The 21,968-nt window shown below is 44.4% G+C and overlaps 1 protein-coding gene across 6 annotated transcripts in view; it reads right to left on the minus strand.

Annotated features, from left to right (window-relative positions):
• Positions 1-19,862, minus strand: part of LOC115163007 (Down syndrome cell adhesion molecule-like protein 1 homolog) — a 137,324-nt gene extending 117,462 nt beyond the window's left edge. For 5 of the 6 annotated variants that reach the window (XR_003869675.1, XM_029714571.1, XM_029714569.1 and 2 more), the window contains exons 1-2: positions 19,707-19,862; positions 7,920-8,240 (exon numbers count right to left, since the gene is read on the minus strand). Coding sequence is in view for 4 of the 6 variants with exons in the window: in XM_029714571.1 (XP_029570431.1) it covers positions 7,920-8,240; positions 19,707-19,749 (364 nt within the window). In the remaining 2 variants the exon portion in view is untranslated. Of the gene's footprint in view, positions 1-50; positions 211-7,919; positions 8,241-19,706 lie in introns of those variants that run through there. The other variant, XM_029714573.1, reaches the window with a different exon arrangement.
• Between the last annotated feature and the right edge of the window lie 2,106 nt (positions 19,863-21,968).

Below are 21,968 nucleotides of genomic sequence, written 5' to 3' on the forward strand. Positions count from 1 at the left end.
AACCACGTGAAGTCGACAATACACACTCACACACGGGTACACACACACACCTTGACTGCATGTGCTCTTTCTCTACAAGTTCTCTAGCGATACAATTAATGCCTAGCCTGGAGGTGAATTTCCTTGGTCATTAATAATGGTTAATGCCAGCCGCCAGTGTCACCCACTGAAACCAGAGCCAATGTCCTTGTCAGAATAGTGAAGTCGTTAACCTTAACGTTGTGGTGTGGGTCTACCCCAAACGTAATGTAACCACGAGACGCGCTTTGACCAACCGTAGCCAAGTCCTGTAACTATTTGGCCTCTGCACTCAGTGGCCTAATGTATTATGGAGACTCATTTGTAACAAATCGAGAGAAAAAAAAGGCCAAACAATTCCAATCAGGTCTTCATTCCAATTCTTCATTTAAATGCTCCCTTTTATTATCACAGCAGACCACCTCTGGATCGATGGGCTGAATCGATTAAGTAGCCCCTTTCGCAGCCTAGCCAATACGTTCAATCATTTCTTTACCCCTTGATTGACCTTGCGTCTCATCACGCAGAGCTAAATTGCCCTATGACCATTGAACCTCTGAGACTGTTTGAAGCCAACACAACCGACAGCAAACATCACTGATTCTTTGCGCTTACATACTCGATAAAGGCTTAAACCAGAAGTAGGCCAACAACTGTGACAGCACTGTGATATTACACATGTTCCAGTTTCGAGGCGAGAGGTGCAGAATATGCCACGTTTGTTTCATTAAGCCCTTCTAAGTGCATGCAAATGGTAGCCCAGTGTTAATGCATAAATTGCACTCTCCTCGCATGCGCGCCGTCATTAGGACGTTACTGATGCCTGACTATATCCACCCGGTTGCCTAGGAACGGGCTAAAACATGGCTCTGGCGCTCTCCGCGCACTGGGAGGAGAGGCCTGTATCACTGCTGCCTAAATAATTAACTACAGGGAAATCAAATACACTATTTACTTATTTACGAAGCAGCATAAAGAGAGAAGAAAAGAATGAAATGTAGGGACAACAGAATGGATGTACTGTATTGTACACGTTAATGAATGAACGGGAGTAAACAACACCTTGCTAGGAGGTTCCGTCTGTGGCAAAAGATCTATAAAGCCAGAGATAAAAAGGAGGGCGGCCAGGCCGGGAGCATGCAGGGCAGCAGTGGACCTGCTCTCCCAGTCCATTGTGCTCAGTCTTAACTCTGTGTTTGTGTTGCTAGAAAGGGGAGCTGAGGTGAGCTCACTGAACAGCTGATCCCAGTTCACTCTAGATCTCCCCTGTGTGTGTAACTCTAGCTCTGTGTGATAAAGGAGTAGGACATAGCACATAGCCATCGGCCTAGCATTGATTACACAACATCCCCCTGAAATACTCATGTGACCTTGGCAAAGGTCACAGAGACCATCAGAGTGGAATGGCAATTTTTTTTATGCATGTATTTTATGCATGTATGTATTTTTTCCATGTATTTTATGCATGTGTTTTATGCATGTATTTAATGCATGCATGTATTTTATGCATGTATGTATTTTTTTATGTATTTTTTTACATGTATGTATTTCTGGGACTGTATATGTTTTTCTTGTTTTTACGGAATATACCCTCTCTGGTCCAATGTTGAGAAACCAGAAATTGACGCTTACTCAGACTGTCAGGAAAAAATAAACAAAAAGTTATCCAATACTCTCCCACGCCATCAGTCGTCTGTGCTGTGTGCGTTTGCGTGTGTGTGTGTGTGTGCGTGCGTGTTGTGTGCATGCATGTGTGTGGGAGAGGACAGCAGGCATTTGACAGGTGTGAGGAGCGCTGAGCAGGCAGCCAGAGCCCAAATGAGATGCGCTCCATCATCACTTGATCTCAATGAGCACACAGGCAGGAAGTCCTCATTACCAGAGCTTGAATAAGAATAGGCTCCAAACTGCAGGCAGGCAGTGGGACCAGACAAGGTCTGCCTGCAAAGCACTCCAAAATGATTGACTGCTCTACAGCAGTGGCTACGTCCCAATTCTGTTGACTGACTTTGTTTTTCTCCTTTCTTTTCAGTCTTTGTCTCTACAGTGGAATGACTTACATTATCTTGTCTCTCTCCCCTGATGGCCACTGAGAGGTGGAAGGATAAGCTAGGTCTTAAGTGTGATGCTCTCACCGGTAATTCATTCAGACTGTGTTTTGAGAGGTCAGAAACTGTCTGGGTCCAATACTTCCTTAGCAGAGCATCACATCCAATAGCTAGATTTCCATTCAATTCGTGACAGATTTCCATGTGAATATTCTAAAATCTGCATAAATAAAATATACAAATACTTTCACCAGAGATGTGTTTCGATCAAATTGACCTGTTGTGGATAAAAGTCTGTGTGTGGTAACATAGTACACATAAAAATACGTTTTGCGGTTAAATTCCCACGTACTGAAAAATAAAATACAAGTGAAATGGTCCTTATTAAGAGTCCATCTAATTAACATAATTTAAAAAATCCTCATCAAAATCCGTCAGTTTAAGTTAGAGAGCTAAACTCAAAAAAAGAAACGTCCTCTCACTGTCAACTGCGTTTATTTTCAGCAAACTTAACGTGTAAATATTTGTATGAACATAACAAGATTCAACAACTGAGACATAAACTGAACAAGTTCCACAGACGTGACTAACAGAAATGGAATAATGTGTCCCTGAACAAAGGGGGGTCAAAATCAAAAGTAACCGTCAGTATCTGGTGTGGCCACCAGCTGCATTATGAACAGCAGTGCATCTCCTCCTCATGGACAGCACCAGATTTGCCAGTTCAGCTGTGAGATGTTACCCGATTCTTCCACCAAGGCAACTGCACGTTCCCAGACATTTCTGGGGGGAATGGCCCTAGCCCTCACCCTCCCATCCAACAGGTCCGAGAGGTGCTCAATGGGATTGAGATCCGGGCTCTTCGCTGGCCATGGCAGAACACTGACATTCCTGTCTTGCAGGAAATCACGCACAGAACAAGCAGTATGGCTGGTGGCATTGTCATGCTGGAGGGTCATGTCAGGATGAGCCTGCAGGAAGGGTACCACATGAGGGAGGAGGATGTCTTCCCTGTAATGCACAGCGCCCCAGACCATGACGGACCCTCCACCTCCAAATTGATCCCGCTCAAGTGTACTGGCCTCAGTGTAACGTTCATTCTTTCAACGATAAACGCGAATCCGACCATCACCCCTGGTGAGACAAAACCGCGACTCGTCAGTGAAGAGCACTTTATGCCAGTCCTGTCTGGTCCAGCGACGGTGGGTTTGTACCCATAGGCGACGTTTTTGCCGGTGATGTCTGGTGAGGACCTGCCTTACAGCAGGCCTACAAGACCTCAGTCCAGCCTCTCTCAGCCTATTGCGGACAGTCTGAGCACTGATGGAGGGATTGTGTGTTCCTGGTGTAACTCGGGCAGTTATTGTTGGTTCGGATGTGCCGATCCTGTGCAGGTGTTGTTACACGTGGTCTGCCACTGCGAGGACGATCAGCTGTCCGTCCTGTCTCCCTGTAGCGCTGTCTTAGGCGTTTCACAGTACGGACATTGCAGTTTATTGCCCTGGTCACATTTGCAGTTCTCATGCCTCCTTACAGCATGCCTAAGACACATTCACGCAGATGAGCAGAGGCCCTGGGCATCTTTCTTTTGGTGTTTTTCAGAGTCAGTAGATATGATTTTGACTGGTACTCTCTATATATTTTTATATACATACAGGGGTCCTAAGGCTTAGATTTTTAGAGGTTTAAAAAATCTTAGGCATAGCCCCCTTTTTTCAATTTTTGTCTAAATGACATACCCAAATCTAACTGCCTGTAGCTCAGGCCCTGAAGCAAAAATATGCATATTTCTTTCTTTCTTTGTACCATTTGAAAGGAAACACTTTGAAGTTTGTGGAAAAGTGAATTGAATGGAGGAGAATATAACACAATAGATCTGGTAGAAGAAAATACCACTGTCTTTGAAATGCAAGAGAAAGGTCACAGTTCTAGCCATCACTCTGGTTGTAATTACGATAGTGTCCACAAGATGGCAGCAGTGTATGTGCAAGGTTTCATATGGGTAACTTGAAGTATGAGTGAACTACAAGACTTTTAATGTGAAGTCCCCAGGTACAATTTGGCAAATCGTGAAGGAGACATTCGCATTCATATTACATTTTTATGCAAGAATATCGTCAAATCTGTATACTTGGACTTTGATTTAGCTTTCCAAGTATTAGTAGCCATATTATAAGTTCAATATTTGCAAAACAACCAGTTTTCATAACTTCATAACTCTGAATATCCTTATAATTTTTGTCCAAAATGAAAAGACATGCTGTAGTACAAGGTTAGTAGCTACATTTTACGACATATACATGGTAAAGCCCAGCTCATTGGCTATCTAGCTAGCTTTGTTTGACCTCTATTGATGCTTATTTGACAAAGATACAGTCATTCAAGTAATGGCCGCTAGCGTCATCGGCGTGCCATGAAGGCGTCGCTCTCTGACCAAATATGGATATAAGATATACTACACCTCTAATGATATAGTGAAGTCTTGTTACCTTCTAGGATCTCTAAGGAATACATACGAACGTGATTTGACTCGTTGAAACAACGTTTAGGGTGGGATTTTCACAGATTCCTTTCAATGAAAATTGAACGAGTGGAAATACAAAATTGATCGTGCATGCTATATGGACCTTTTTAGGATATGAAAAAGGATTTTATCTAACAAAATGACACTTCATGTTATCTCTGGGACCCTTTGGATGATAAATCAGAGCAAGATTTCAGAATGTAAGTACACATTACACCTTCAGAGGTGAATTTATCAAACCTATCGCGGTGAAAAGTGTTTTGTTGATAGGAGCTCTCCTCAAACAATAGCATGGCATTTTTTCGCTGTAATAGCTACTGTAAATTGGACAGTGCAGTTATATTAACAAGAATTTAAGCTTTCAGCCAATATAAGACACTTATATGTACCGACATTTGTTGTTTCTCTAAAATCTGCGATCTTGACATAACGCTCTGCATGATTTACAACTGTCCCATTCACGGGAGGCCGATCCTTAAGAAGTTGGGTTTCCATTGCATTTTCATCTCTACTGATGGTTTAGGCACAAAACAATATTGCACTATGTACTGAATGTACCCACTCTGGTAATGGCACGTGCGCTCTAGCCAACAGCTCACAGATACAGTGTGGGTATAACCTACATAATCAGATTATTATGGACAAAAGAGCGAGATTATTTGAATTTGTCAAAAGGCAGCCAAGCATCTACTGTATCATCATGTCACCAGAATAAGACCCACGATGTTTATTGGAAAGAAGCATCAAGCTGATCACCGTGCACTTTCACCATCCTGTGAAGTTCATCATCATTTATTTCATCTGTATCCTAATAAACTGCATGCTTTCCCGAGTCATAGTGGGAGGACCACATATGTCACCGCATGACTCCAACTTTACTTCAGTATGATTGTTATTATATCAATATTTGCACATAAAAGTGTTTCCACCACCATTTCTCTCATTATTCATTTAACCGGCACAAAAATATCCCACCTTGTCTGGCGTGGTATTTTGTTTTGTCGACATTCACTGTTTCCATCAGACCTGTCATGACATTTTTTTATCTGACATGTACTTTTCTCGCATAAAAAGGTTGGACGGAAACCTGGTTAATGACACTTATCAGTGTCAACTGTCATATGATGGCTAAGCCTAATGTCAATCTTTTGTCATGTTATTCAGTGCGTCTATTCACTGTTAATTAGGTGAGGAGAGGACAACGGAGAGGAGGGCAGTAGGATGGATAGCAGAAGAGGAACAAATGTGTAACAACAAAAGAGAGGAAGCTTTAAAGCAGAATAGGGATGTGCTACATGACTAGCGATGGATGGGAAGGCCTCCTATGAGAGCCAATGGAAGCATCTTCAATATCATTAGATATGTCAGTCAAATGCCGATAATGAAAACATGTGAGAGAATGGCTTTGACAAGAAATATAGGGTCAGGACTTTGACGATAACAGAGGGAGGGAAAAACAAGAGAAAGAAAACAAACAGCGATTGTCATGAATGTACAGCGATCCCCACAGATACCAGTGCTTTTATTGGCACAGAATCAGCATGCACGGGAGGGAGGGAGAATTAGAGGGGGGGAATGGAGAGATGAAGGGAGGGAGGGTGTCACACTGCGAGCTGTCAGCTGTCATCAGTCTCCGACGCCACCTGAGACGGGACGCACCACACCCTGCCGCTCACGCCCTGCCCGTCGCCCATGGCAACTGCAGTACGTGGATGTGAATGTGTGTGTGTAGGTTCTGCGAAGGTGTGTGGCAGTAGTGGCGGAATACACAGGCGACTCCTGAGGGCTGCAGTTGAGGTGCTGCAGAGTTGGGCGTGGGCGTGACGGTTGGTGGTTGTTCACAGACTCAGCACTTATTTGATTAATTGGGGTAATTATTTTGCAGGGAAGGTTGCCCTACACAGACGCTGGTTGGTAGGTCACTCTACAGCCGATGGGACGAGGGTCCTCTGGACAGAAACGCCATGAGGGGTGTGGTGGGGGGAGGGAGGGTTTTTCTTCATTTGCCCGTGAATTTGGTAAGCGGACTGTTAAAAACTGAATCACTATTGAATTTGATTTGATTTGATCTTATACATCTTTTAATGGGGTTGTTCTGATTTTCAAGACGCAGATTGTTCATTGAATATGTCGCTGAACGTGAGCTAAAACACCGACAATATTTCACCTCGCGTGCAACTCTGTTCAATCCCTCTCATGTTTCAACTCATTCCCATTCCAGCTACAGTAAAAGACCTGGCACAGCTACCCAGAAGAGCTAGATTGACAAAAACGATGTGTGTGTGTGTGTGTGTGTGTGTAGTTCGGGGACTTTCCAGTCCATGGACAGATGGAGAGACTGGGAGACAGGAGGCCTGCTGGCATAAGCAGGGGACAGGCTGGTGTGTGTGTGTGTGTGTGTGTGTGTGTGTGTGTGTGTGTGTGTGTGTGTGTGTGTGTGTGTGTGTGTGTGTGTGTGTGCGCGTGTGCGTGCAGCTGTGTATGTTTGCGGGTGTGTATGTGTGAACTCTCCAATTGCAGCGTGGCCGGCCCCACAGACCAGCAGTGACCTTGGCACAGGGCACTGGAGTCACTCTGCCAATTGTCTGTGCCGCTGTGTGTGTCTGCCAGTGGCATTTTAAAGGAGCAGGGTCAAGGCTTTGGGACGCTCGCCCCCCACTGAGTCTTATTGTTATTTAGGGGACCAATATGGACGCCGTTTGGTTTACCGTTTGTTACAGCTGTTTTTGTTGTTAGTGTTGTTTGTGTGTCTTTATTAATAGTGTTTGAGGAGTGGGTTCTCTTAGAATGGTGCTGAGAGTACAGCATCAACTCATATGAGAAAGCATTTTCTTTTTGTTTCTAAACCTCTTCCTGGCAGCCTTTCTCTTATGCTTATCCTCCTCTCATTCTTTGTGGAGACGCTGTGCTTCTGTTTGGCCCCAGAACAGTGTTTAGTTAGGTTGTACAGGTGAAGCTGTGTCTCCTTGTCTGGTCCTATCTAAGGCTCCCCTAGAAGTGTGCACTGTAGGTCTGTATGTCTGTCTGTCTAAGGCTCCCCTAGAAGTGTGCACTGTAGGTCTGTATGTCTGTCTGTCTAAGGCTCCACTAGAAGAGTGTACTGTCTGTATGTCTGTCTGTCTAAGGCTCCACTAGAAGAGTGTACTGTCTGTCTGTCTGTCTGTCTGTCTGTCTGTCTGTCTGTCTGTCTGTCTGTCTGTCTGTCTGTCTGTCTGTCTGTCTGTCTGTCTGTCTGTCTGTCTGTCTGTCTGTCTGTCTGTCTGTCTGTCTGTCTGTCTGTCTGTCTGTCTAAGGCTCCCCTGGAAGAGGCTGCTTCTGTTCAGTCTGACCTGCTTTGATGCGGATGCTGGGGCTGCGGATCTTGCCGGCCTGGTTCTCTGCGGTGCAGAAGTAGTCGTTGTCATGGATGTAGCTGTTGAAGGCGGAGGGCGAGAAAGGGTAGAGCTGGAGTGTGCCGTTGGCGTGCACGTGGCGGATGTGGGGCACGTCGTAGATGTCGTCGCCGGTGGCCAGGTACCAGCGCAGGACGGCATGGGGTGCGCCGCCCGCGGGGCAGGGCAGGGACACCCCAACCGAGCTGGAGAAGGTCACCCGCTGCAGGGAGGCGTTTACAAAGTACAGCCGCGTCGAGACCACATCCTCACTGTTCACTGTGATGGGGAGAGAGAGAGAGACATGGTCAGGATAATACACACACACACACACAAAGAAAAGCTGTGTCTGGACCACATCCACACACACATACACATACACACACACCCACACAGCCAATGTGTGGGCACCCACCTGCCAATCTCCAAACTGGGTTATCTTCTAGAGATTTCCATCAGGTCAGCACAGCAGTTCCCAAAAATAGAATCAATTACTATTTCTCCATTAGGCAAATGACGTGACGTAATATATTTTTCACTTATTTTCAACTACATGTAACTCTGTTATGATAAGCTAGAGCTAAGCCAAACCACAGTTAGAAGCTCTGCTATAGGCTGATGAACACAGTCTACTTGATTTGGCAAGTTGCTCTGTACAATAACCCAAATTAACCTGGGCATCGACTTTGATCAGGTAACACGTGACTCGCACGCACGTGTTTGTGTTCGTGTGACTCGAGTGTGCCTCTCCGATCCACCTTAAATCAAAACTAGCGACCTGGCTGCCAAACAGCAGTGAACAATCCTCTGTAAAGCATTAACATAATATCAGTCGTCTAAGATATGCCCGACGAGAGCCCTTCCTTAAACCGGCATCTGATTTGGAGGTGAAATGGGTCGAAACCAAGAAGCCATGAGGCTGTTAGAACAATACCTAGTCTACCAGTTCAACCCATGTCAAGTCCATGTCATCACTGAGAAACCTTCAGTATATCTCCAACCACAACCCTGGAGGAAGGGGTGCTTTGCAGCCAGTATGGCTTTCACAAGCTGCTGCTTCAATTAATCGTCTTAGGGGAGCTACATCCCTAAAACATCCCCCCCTGGCAGTGTCTCCTGGGAAGCAGCTAGACGGCTTTTTAGTGTTGGGGGGTTGGGGGGGTTGGGGGGGGGGGGGTTTAGAGATAATTTCTTCTGAGTCAATGATATATAATTAATCCTCTTCCCCGGGTTGTGTCGACAATGGCCGGATTAGCCCCGTCTTTTTCACTCTGAATGGCCCGGGACGAGTAGCAGGGAATGGAAGTGGCGGCTAGATGCCTCATCAAGGTAGATTTAGGAGGGATCTACAGCACAGCAGATAACCTACAGCCAGCCCTGTGCATTGATGTCGAACCAAATTAGCATTAGGAAAATCATTAAAAGAGCTATGAGGGGGAAAAATTCAAGGGCTTTAACTAACATTTTGACACAATACAAATGTTTCAGATCAGATAAAATTAATTTCACTGATTCATTGGAAAGAGATGAATTGATATGTAACAGTTTAGCCTAGTATGTTTATGGACCTCTCTATATACACTACATGACTCACAGTACAGCAGTGACCTTGGCATAGGGCACAGGGGTCACTCTGCCAACTGTTTGTGCTGCCAGTGGCTTTTTAAAAGAGCAGGGCCAAGGCTTTGGGACGCTCGCCCACCACTGAGTCTTATTGTTATTGTTAGTTTTTGTTGTTAATGTTGTTTGTGTGTCTTCATTGTGAGATTGGTTCTCTTAGAATAGTGTGGCGTGGACAGCATCAAATCATACACTACATGACCAAACGTATGTGGACACCTGCTCATCGAACATCTCATACCAAAATCATGGGCATTAATATGGAGTTGGTCCACCCTTTGCTGCTATAACAGCCTCCACTCTTCTGGGAAGACTTTCCACTAGATGTTGAAACATTGCTGTGGGGACTTGCTTCCATTCAGCCACAAGAGCATTAGTGAGGTTGAGCACTGATGTTGGGCACTGATGTTGGGCAATTAGGCCTGGCTCGCAGCCAGCACTGAAATTCATCCCAAATGTGTTCAGTGGGGTTGAGGTCAGGGTTCTGTGCAGGCCAGTCAAGTTCTTTCACACCGATCTCAACAAACCATTTCTGTATGGACCTTGCTTTGTGCACGGGGGCATAGTCATGCTGAAATAGGAAAGGGCCTTCCCCAAACTGTTGCCACAAAGTTGGAAGCAAAGAATCGTCTAGAATACTGTAGCGTTAAGATTTCCCTTCACTGGAGCTGAGGGGCCTATCATGAAAAACAACCCCAGACCATTATTCCTGTTCCACCAAGCTTTACAGTTGGCACTATGCATTGGGGCAGGTAGCGTTCTCCTGCCATCCGCCAAACTCAGATTTGTCCATCAGACTGCCAGATGGTAAAGCATGATTCATCACTCCAGGGAACGCATTTCCACTGCTCCAGAGTCCAATGGCGGCGAGCTTTCCACCACACCAGCCGACGCTTAAGATTGCACATGGTTATCTTAGGCTTGTGTGCAGCTGCTCGGGCCTGGAAACCCATTTCATGAAGCTCCCGACAAAGTTCTTGTTCTGACGTTGCTTCCAGAGGTAGTTTGGAACTCGGCAGTGAGTGTTGCAACTGAGGACAGACGATTTTTATGGTCCTGTTCTGTGAGCTTGTGTGGCCTACCACTTCACGGCTGAGCCGTTGTTGCTCCAAGACGTTTCCACTTCACAATAACAGCACATACAGTTGTTTGGGGCAGTTCTAGCAGGGCAGAAATTTGATGAACTGAGGTATATATAGTTTGATGAACCTTTGTATATATAGTGTAAATATTAACAAACAAAAGCCAAGGGATCTCTGGTACAGCACAAACAGAATGAAAAACACGACACAAGTGATGGGAGGGTATTGAAAGGCTGAGATAGGGATACAGCCCTCACTACAGTGCCTTCAGAAAGTATTCAGACCCATTGACTTTTTCCACATTTTGTTAAGTTACTGCCTTGTTCTAAAATTGATGAAATATTATTTTCCCTCATCAATCTACACACAATACCCCATAATGACAAAGCAAAAACAGGTTTTTAACATTTTTGCAAATGTTTTAAAATAAAGAACAAAAAAAACAAATGTACATAAGTATTCAAACCCTTTGCTATGAGACTCGAAATTGAGCTCAGGTGCATCCTTTTTCCATCCTTGAGATGTTTCTACAACTTGATTGGAATCCACTTGTGGTAAATTCAATTGATTGGATATGAATTGGAAAAGCACACACCTGTTTATATAAGGTCCCACAGTTGACAGTGCACGTCAGACCAAAAACCAAGCCTTGAGGTTGAAGGTATTGTCCGTAGAGCTCAGAGACAGGATTGTGTCAAGGCACAGATCTGGGGAAGGGTACCAAAACATTTCTGCAGCATTGAAGGACCCCAAGAACACAGTGGCCTCCATCATTCTGAAATGTAAGAAGTTTGGAACCACCAAGACTCTTCCTAGAGCTGGCCGCCCAGCCAAACTTAGCAATCGGTGGAGAAGGGCCTTGGTCAGGGAGGTGACCAAGAACCGGATGGTCACTCTGACAGAGCTCTAGACTTCCTCTGTGGAGATAGGAGAAACTTTCAGAAGGACAACCATCTCTGCAGCACTCCAGCAATCAGTGCTTCATGGTAGAGTGGCCAGACGGAAGCCTCTCTTTAGTAAAAGGCAAATGACAGCCCGCTTGAAGTTTGTCAGAAGGCACCTAAAGGACTCAGACCATGAGAAACAAGATTATCTGGTCTAATTAAACCAATATTGAACACTTTGGCCTGAATTCCAAGGATCACGTCTGGATGAGACCTGGCACCATCCCTACGGTGAAGCATGGTTGTGGCAGCATCATGCTGTGGGGATGTTTTTCAGCGGCAGGGACTGGGAAGGATCGAGTCAAAAATGAACAGAGCACAGTACAGAGAGATCCTTGACGAAAACCTGCCACAGAGCACTCATGACCTCAGACTGAGGTGAAGGTTCACCTTCCAACAGGACAACGATCCTTAGCACACAGCCAAGACAATGCAGGAGTGGCTTCGGGACAAGCCTCTGAATGTCCTTGAGTGGCCCAGCCAGAGCCCAGTCTTGGACCCGATTGAACATCTCTGTAGAGACCTGAAAGTAGTTGTGCAGCAATGCTCCCCATCCAACCTGACAGAGCTTGAGAGGATCTGCAGAGAAAATGGGAGAAACTCCCCAAATACAGGTGTGCCAAGCTTGTAGCGTCATACTCAAGAAGACTCAAGGCTGTAATTGCTGCAAAGGTGCTTCCACAAAGTACTGAGTAAAGGGTCTGAATGCTTATGTAAATGTGATATTTCCATTTGGAATTGTTTTTAAATAGCAAAAAAAAAATATATATGTTTGCTTTGTCATTATGGGGTAGTGTGTGTAGATCCATGAGGGAAAAAACATATATATCTTTTTTTACATTTTAAAATAAGGCTGTAACCTAACAAAATGTGGAAAAAGTCAAAGGGTCTGAATACTTTCCGAATGCACTGTAGGTAAGGGTGTCTCTCTCTCTCCATTCATTCATCCCTCTCCCCCTTCTCTTCCTCCTCTCATTCTCTGCATCAACGTCTTTTGTCTCTCCCTTCCTCACTCTCAATATCTTTCATCTCTCCTTCTTTTTTCTCTCCCCACCACTCTCAATCCATCCTACCCTTTGTCTCATCCTTTCTCTCTCTCTGTCCTATTATAGTCCTCCAGTACATGGCAGGATATGTTGGGTGATTTGAGTTTGCATGCCAGACGCAGAGAGTTAAATCCATATAATCTCCTTTCACATTTAACACACACACAGTCTCTCCGCCCTGGTAATCGAACCACCATGGAGGGCCTCTTTCCCACTCCCCTGGTGTGTGTATGTGTGTGGTTGGCTTAAATCAGGGCCAAGGAAGGGTTAAGGGGTACTAACAGAGTACTGGGGGGTCACTGTGTGTGTGTGTGTGTGTGTGTGTGTGTGTGTGTGTGTGTGTGTGTGTGTGTGTCGGGGGGGGGGGGGGGGGTCAGTGTTAAGGCTGATTGGTATTTAAGGTCAAGCTTTATGCTGAAAGTGTGTCGGGTCAGTGATGAGGGGTGTGAGGGGTGTGAGGAGAGGTGACAGTGTGCAAGTGTGTACATGTGCTCGTGTGCACATAAGTGCGTGTGTGTGTGAATGTGTATGTGAGGTCCCTCTCCTATCCAAAATGGAGCAGTTCCTCTGTGTCTAAAAGGTGTAATTTAGGTTGAGTGCAATTTGTCCCATATCATGTGCCATATAAAAACACAACTCTCTGCTCATGTTCTGAGCGATAGACCATTTCAGCACCATGGACAGGGCCACACTGGCTTTCAGTCTCACATTTACATTTTAGTCATTTAGCAGAAACTTGTATCCAGAACAATTAGGGTTAAGTGCCTTGCTCAAGGGCACATTGACAGATTTGTCACCTAGTCAGCTCAGGGATTCAAACCAGCGCACTTTTGGTTACTAGCCCAAAGCTTTTTACAACAAACAAAGAAAAATCCCAAAATGGTTAAGAAATTAATCCTTTAATCGTCATTGAGCACCACTGTAATCTTAATGCTAAAAGCTAACCGAAAGACTTTCCACAAATAAACAACAGTGAATGCCTGCTGTGACATCATAAAGAAATGGTGGCCGCCGAGCGACATCAAAACAAGTCGGAGGCATTCCCAGATAGAACTAATTGGGAAGGAAGCAAACAGGCTACTGTGGATGAGGCGGCTGTTGTGCTGCTGTCCTATTGGCGAATCCAGGTCAGTCAGTTGAGCACAGTACAACACAGAGAGGGCAGTACAGCGGTGGACTGGACTCCCATCATGCAGCACAGATTGTGGCCTCCAGCGGAAAGGCCCAAATAAGACGGCCATAATATAATCCCACAGTCGGGGTCTGGGGGAGAGAGAGAGGCAGGGGGCGTCTCGCCAGACTGACAGGGTCTGTCAGCACAACTGCAAAGGGAAGAGAGAGACCAAAGAAAGAAAAGACAACACCCCACCCTAAAAGTGGATATAGAAGCCCCGTACCCAATCCCAAATCAAGCCCCTGAAAGATGGATGAATGTAAACAAGATGGCAGAAAATCCATCATACCTTCCAGAGGGCCACGTGAGATGATACCAGGAGGAAGTCAAGACATGCCTAGGGGGAGAGGTAGAGGCTAGGGCTTGATTTGGGATTTGAGGATTGGAGCAAGGGGCCAGTCTGTACCCCATTCAACAGGGAGTAATGGTGGAAATAAGGAGGGGAGAGAGGACTGAAATAACCCGAATTCTCCCTTTCTTTGTTCTGAGACGTCTAACCCGACGTCTAACTCACAGTTCTCCATGCCCTCAGGCTGCCCGCCCTTTTCCCTGGCATGGGCAGAAAGGGAGCAGAGGAGGAGAGGAGCGAGAGAGGGAGCTGGGCTCACTCATCCATTTCAGAGGCATATTTTCCTTCCTTCTTCAAGCCTGAATGCATTGATTACAACAGGAGAAGGTCATTGTCATTTGGGTGAGTTCCCTAAAACATCACTCCTGTTGGGCGAAGCCTCTTCACTTTGTCTCCTGCTCTTGTTCTGTTGCTGTGACAGATTTGACTCAAGCCTCTCCTCCCTCCACACACAGACACATTTGCACATTTCCTATGTTCCCCCCCCCCTTTTGCGGGCAGTATGAAAATGGCGTATGAATATGTATGCCACAGAGGCAGGGATATTGCCTATGGTGAACCGCTATGCATAATGCAGCTCTTTCTGTCTCATCTACACACACACACACACACACACACACACACACGCGCGCACACACACACACACACACGTCTCTAAGATTCATACCATCCCATGCACACAGGTCAATAAATCTCTCACACACACACACAATAACATACACCCACGTATACACGTACACATTCTCAGAGGCAAGCGAGGATACGCCCAACGTTCCTGTTAAGGGTCTGGTGAATCATACAGAATACAATACTCGATATGTTCAGGGAACATAACTCTAATGTCATTGCGGTCAGTTACAACACCACAATAACGTAGTAATGATGTTGTGCTACCCATTATGGGAAAGCAAGAGGAAATGATATTGTTGTGAATGCTATTTGATACCCATTTTACACACTAAGACAATGAAAAGGATAATACATTGGCATCACAATGAAATTACCTTGCCGTACGCACGAACGCACACACACACACACACACACACACACACACCCCTTCTCCATATTATGCCGTGTCAGTGGAATACCAGGAACCATTTCAGCATTTCAGGTTCCACACTCTCCCTCTTCAAAGGAATGACTTTCACAGTTGTGAAGTGAGTGTCAGATTTTGGGGTGCGATTTATCCTCTATCCTTCACCCTCTACCCTTCCTTCTCGGTCAGAGATAAGCAGAGTGATAGTAAGCAAGGTAGCTAGAGAAAAGAGGGATGCAGCGGAGGGAAAAGAAAAGTTGGCCATGTCACTTTAAAGCAGATCATCCTCCACATGTGCCAACCCCTCTCCTATCAACCCATCTAACCCCTCTCCTCTCCCCCCTCTCTCCTACTCTCCCCCCTCTCCTCTCCTCTCCCCCTTTCTCCTCTCCTTTCATCTCCTCTCCTGGTACAACAGATCTTATTAAAGCGGAGACGACTGTCAAGTCAGAGGCCACAGAACAGATGCCCCACTCAACAGGTGAGAGAGTACCTGTTGAGTCATCAAACTCAATTTGGACAGTCAGTGTAAATAGGTCAAATATTTTTTAACTTCATAAAATGAGCTTTCATTTGTGTTCATTTTTGTGTGTGTTTTTTTGTTGTAAGGCATTAGTGAGTTACCCATTGGAGGGGCAGGGGAGTGAGGCAGCATTTTCTATCTGTGTCATTTCTGCTGTTTCCCCCATATGGTTAAGTTACCCTAGGTCTGCATTATGCATGTGAGGAATAGGCTCCGTGGCTTTTCTGTTCACCGGCCAAGTCACCAGCACAAACACTCAAAAGGTAAAAACAGCTGTTGCTTGCCAGAGCAAGAGGAGGGGATGCGAGTTAACACGAGTGGGTTATTATTGTGGCCGTGCTTCTCAGAGACAAATTACAAGTTCATAGGTAAGGATTTCAAGCGACTTGTTGCGGGATAACTCATGGCCAAGGAGAGGACAGGTAAGGGCGAGTCCACATCATTGGATTCAACATGAGAAACTTAATTGAAAAAAATGTATATTCAATTACATAAGTTGGTGTCAGATAAAAAATACCGTGAGGAAATGGCACACGTGGCGACGTAGCCTATCACCAGGACGCAGACGCAACACCCCTCGACGCAGTGCAGTGGTCTACATTCATTCGAGGCAGTCTATTTCTGAATCTGACTCATAAGACAATTACTACGCGCCCATGCTGCCGTCTCACCTCTCAGTTTGTGTGTATTTTATTTGATTCCAAAATTACACTGCCGCCGGACCGGGCCTTGGCGGTAAGTCAGACGAGTGCCATAACGGTTGACAAAATACGTTAAGAGGAGAGCAGAGAGCAACACGCCGTTGTCAGAACTATCTGGCCCAGATGATGGCAACAAACGGCTATCCCATCAAACATAGCACAAAAGAGGAGGGAGAAGTGCAGTCCTCTAGTCAATGAACTGATTTACTTTTGCAAATCAGTTGAAAATCCGGCTTTAGTTTCAGTTTTAAACGAAAGCCTACTAATTACGCAGCTGGGAAGGGATAGTGATTTGGGGGGAAAAAAGAAGAGAAACCAATTTTTCAAATTTCATCCGGTAAGGGGACTGAGTAGAGAGAAAGAGGTGTGTGAGGGGGGCATTACAGAGATTAGAAATATCCTCAAAATGCAGCATAAAGAAAGCAATCATATATTATGCATAACAACATGCTTACACATCACAAATTAATAAACACTGCTAGAACGAATAATAATAATTATCATTATTATAATTTTCAATTTTTTTACAATAATAATATCCACAATAATAATATAGAAGGTGTTTTAATTTAGGCAAATCTTCAGAAAATCTGGCTCAGGCAAGATAATATCGCAGCCACCAAATACATCACATAGTCTATTTGACTAGTGCTTATCCTTAAAATAAAAATAGCTGCCCCTCATCCTCCCATAAGGTATGGGTAACGAAATATGCCTGCGTAAAACCCTACTGTTTAGATTTGTTAACTCATCTATTTATATCCTACATTCATCCTATGAATCATATCAATTGAAATGGTACAGTCATTCAACATTCGGTTTAAAATCGATTGGAGGCCTGAAAGCCTGAACTGGATGAAAGCGGAATCAGCAATGAATTGATAAAATAACTATAATATCTCTCCCTCATTATTTTACAAACCGTAGTCTTGATCTAAATATTGGGTGATTTGAATTTGTGCAGTCATAATAATGATAAAACATTAGGCTTTAATTATCGCAATTTTTTTTTTTTTACATTATTACGTTAATACATTGCAACAAATATGGACGATAATTGCCATCACCAATAGGCCTGATTGTTCCAGCTGAATAGCTGGCACGGATAGCATCTTTCCCTGCTGATTTGTTTTGTGTCTCAACACATTTCCATAAAATGACAAGCGACCCTCCAGATCATGACAAAGAAGGACGAGCGGACCCCCCCCCCCAACCAGTGGTTGACGTGTGCTGGTATGACCGAGACGCATCAATTAAGGGACATCTGGTTATTCATATTGCACTAAAATGACTAATTAGCCTACTGGAAACCAACTACAACGAAAACGTATACGCCTGAGAAAACCAGATCATGCAAGAATGTTTGGAAGCGATATCCATCAAATTAGGCACAGGGTGTTGTGTGCCGTTCCACGAAAGTGAGAACCATCATGGAGGCGCGGCCGTCTCAGGAAAATACGCAGTCCTAATGCATATGCATGTACGATTATTGGTTAAAATGTCTCTCTGATCAAATCTTCTCTTTCAAATTAAAACACAAATACGAGTTACGTTAAATCACATAGTATGTCAATGCAAAATTGATTGCTGACCAAAAAATAAAGGAAAAAACTATGCTAAATGGAAGTTGGTTATCTACATCTCTTGCCTCCACTCTTTCCGCTCCACTGCCGAGCTGAAACCCCCACCGCTCCCTCCCTCCTTTCACCACACACACACACACACACACACACACACACACACACACACACACACACACACACACACACACACACACACACACACACACACACAGTACATCTTGTTCAGTCACGGGACAAAGCGATGTGGAGTACATCATCTAAAAAGACCCTGTAATCCAATTAAACACAACAAAAACACCAGAAAAAGCCCGAGTCATAACAGCAGCACCACACACACACACCACACCGTCCCCGACCGTTGGCCTGCAAGGATACAGGCCATGTATTCCAGATGTCTAAAAGAACAACCCCTCATGGAAACACAAAACGAACAGAATAGAGATAGGGCCTATCTGCATGTGGTCCTAGGCCTATTTCCTTTTCTTTTTTTTCTTTTTTTACAGTTATTTATGTATTTATTTATTTGAACATATCTTGGGGTTACGACTGAATTGTATTGACTAGATTAAGTTCAAGTTGTTGAAATGGTTGACAAGCGTTCAATCTGAAGCAAGTATTTAATCAAATCCATATTCAAGCTTCCTCTCGATCTGCAGTATTTTTCCATCCAATCAGTATGTAGAATCTGGGGCCATAGAAAATGGAGGATGCATAATTAGACTACTGATAATAACATCTGAGTGTGTCTGCATGCGCTGACCCGTGTCATTCTAGAAAGTGAAGCAAATTGACAACAGTGGAGACATTATCTGCCTAAAATCCCAGCGTTCAATATCCTCAGCATCAGTTTACACATCTCCTATCAAATGTTTTTGCCCTTATTGTGTTTGAACATACACAGACACACTAAAAGGTACGCTCATTTACAGACACACTAAAAGGTACGCTCATTTACAGACACATTCAAATTTACGATAATTTACAGACACGCACTCATTTGGTACGCCAAAGATGACATATTAACAAATTACACATAAGCCTGACACCTTCTGTTATTTGTTATGGGACAGAGGAAAGAGAGCAAACACATGTACACTCGACTGCCCCTCTACTTTTCTGGTAAACGTCCTACAGCTCAGAGACGCAGTTAGAGTATGTAGCAGCATGCAGCTCGCAATCTTTGCGCCTGCATGTCTTCCTCTCCTATTGCTGTGTCTCCATATTCATGACAACTCGAGATGTTCATAGATGCAAATGGTGTTACCTCCCCTATCGTAACTGCCACAGAGAGCGTTTAGGGGGATATGGACCACACTGCTTATCTGTCTGTTACTTCTCAAATAAAGTCAACATATTTATGCAGCTGCATAATGTGTCCTTGGTTTTATCAATCCATCTGAAAGAAGGGATGGTGGCTGAAAAGTACTTCTAGTTGTCATCCTCCATCCTAAGTGTGCTTAAAGAAATTAAGCCCATCCAAATCAAGCTTTTTATTCAAGTGAAGATAGGCCATTGACTATAACTGACATTTAAAAAAAATAGGGAATTTAAAGTTGTGACTTTTGTAAATTAGCGCATTCCAACCTAATCTCATGTATTGAAGCACGACTAAACACAAATAGACTATATGCACCACAACTTCAACATTGCATTGGAGAGAGCAAAAGTTTGAGTGTCTTTCACGTACCTTCTTGTAAAGAATACAGCAGGAATAAAGTTACCAGCCACATGCCATAAATAGCAGGTATATTTCTCAGGAATGTTGTGCAATCCCGACGAGTGCACGGCGCAGTGTTCGGCCAGACGAGGCTCGGTGCTGGAGTGGTGACGATGCTCACCGGCGATCTCTCCAGCCCTAGTCCCAGACTCGCCAGCGCCGTGGAACGGCCACTGATCTGGTCCCGCCTCCCGCACCCTCCCCTAGCCGGGACCGTCATCCGAGAGGGCCCCTCCCCTGCTATTCTAATGATGCGCGGTGATGGAGAAGTGAGGCAGTGCATCTACTGTACGAGGATCACACGCACGGGGAGCCCGGGAGAGGGGTTTGGCGTGGCAGAGAGCGATGGAATATGGAGCGCTTCTTTTGCGTGAGTGGGGGGTGGTTTGTGTATGATTCTGCAGCGGTGGGTGTTTGTTTATGGTGGCTCAGGTGTGTGGTTCTTGAGGTGTGATAGAACAGGTTTGCTATTTATCTGTAAAGGTCCATGGACGCGCGCACCTGTGGACTTTTGCGGTCTTCACTTCACATCTGTCTTCACTTTGCGCACAAAGGAGTTCACTCATTCAGTGACTGTATCAGCTTGGCACAATGGATATAGATACACTTACGTTTGGTAGGCTACTTTAAAGATAAAGGTGTTATTATTTTTGCGTGCTATTTTTTGTTGCTTGGGTAGCCTAATATTTGCAGGATTTAGAGACTCAAGAAGCACATTTTGAAGATCAAACAATGAATCTCTCTCTTTCTCTTTCACTCTCGCTCGCTCTGGCACAGACGTGGTGCCACACACCGCTCAGTGCGTCCTTAGAGACTGTGGGCAACATTCTGCCGCCCTCTCTCCAAACACACAATTCAGTCCCATTTAAAATCCAGTTTTACCTAACCCTTAACCCTAAACCCAACCCTAATCCTTACTCTAACCCTAACCTTAACCCTAACCTTAATCCAAAAAACTAACCTTAACCCTATACCTAACCCTAGCTCCTAACCATAACGTAATTCTAACCCTAAAACGAATTCTAACCTTAACCATAAATCCCCTAGAAATAGCATTTGACCTGTGGGAATTTCTGGTCCCCGCAAGAATAGTTATACATGTCCCCACACACACACACACACACACACACACACACACACACACACACACACACACACACACACACACACACACACACACACACACACACGTATTACATATATTCTGTTATTGTTTTATTACCACAGTCTACACATTTTCAACAAAAAGTAGGGCATAATAATGAAATCAGACATACTGTTTCATAGTTTTTGTAAAAATATAACTTTAAAAAAATTACATTAATTTAATTTAATTTGTAAGATGATGATGTATAGCTTTATATAGAATTATTGTTGCAGTCACGGAATGTCATTATTTGAGCCAGTTACAACAATACATAGGATTTGTCCAAAATGGCACTCTATTCCCTATATAGTGCACTACTTTTGACCAGAGCCCCTATTTGGGACGCTGGTCAAAATAAGTGCACTACAAATGGAATAGGGTGCCATTTGGGAGGCATTTCTAGAGAGAAACCCAGCTATACCTCAGTAGCCTTCTGCATTGGTCCCCTCAGTTCCTCCGCAGCGGGCACTATCCACGCCACTTCACATCTCGCCTGTAATTACTGAATAGCTACACGAACTGTAATGTTATTGATTATAGGGTATACGAGGCACAGTCACCAAAAACAAATTAATCCTGATATCTGTCAACCCTCATCCTCCTCCCCCACATACTGAAGCCTACATACAGAACGAACCAAATAACCAAGCTCCAAAACACAGGACCACCCCTAGTGACTGTATATGAAAGGACTGGCTAGAAATCTTCAGACTACAATGTCATCTACAGTGCCTTCGGAAAGTATTCAGACCCCTTGACTTTTTCCACATTTGTTACGTTACAGCTTTATTCTAAAATTGATTAAATATTAAAAATTTCTCAGCAATCTACACACAATACATTTTTGCAAATGTATTAAATATAAAAATAAGATTGAACTAATTTGGAAAGGCACACACCTGTCTATATAATGTCCCACATTTGACAGTGCATATTAGAGCAAAAACCAAGCCATGAGGTCGAAGGAATAGTCCGTAGAGCTCAGAGACAGGGTTGTGTTGAGGCACAGATCTGGGGAAGGGTACACAAAAATATCAGCAGCATTGAAGATCCCCAAGAGAACAGTGGCCTCCATCATTCTTAAA

The sequence above is a fragment of the Salmo trutta genome, chromosome 26 (genome assembly GCF_901001165.1).
Source record: "Salmo trutta chromosome 26, fSalTru1.1, whole genome shotgun sequence".
NCBI classification, from domain to species: domain Eukaryota; kingdom Metazoa; phylum Chordata; class Actinopteri; order Salmoniformes; family Salmonidae; genus Salmo; species Salmo trutta.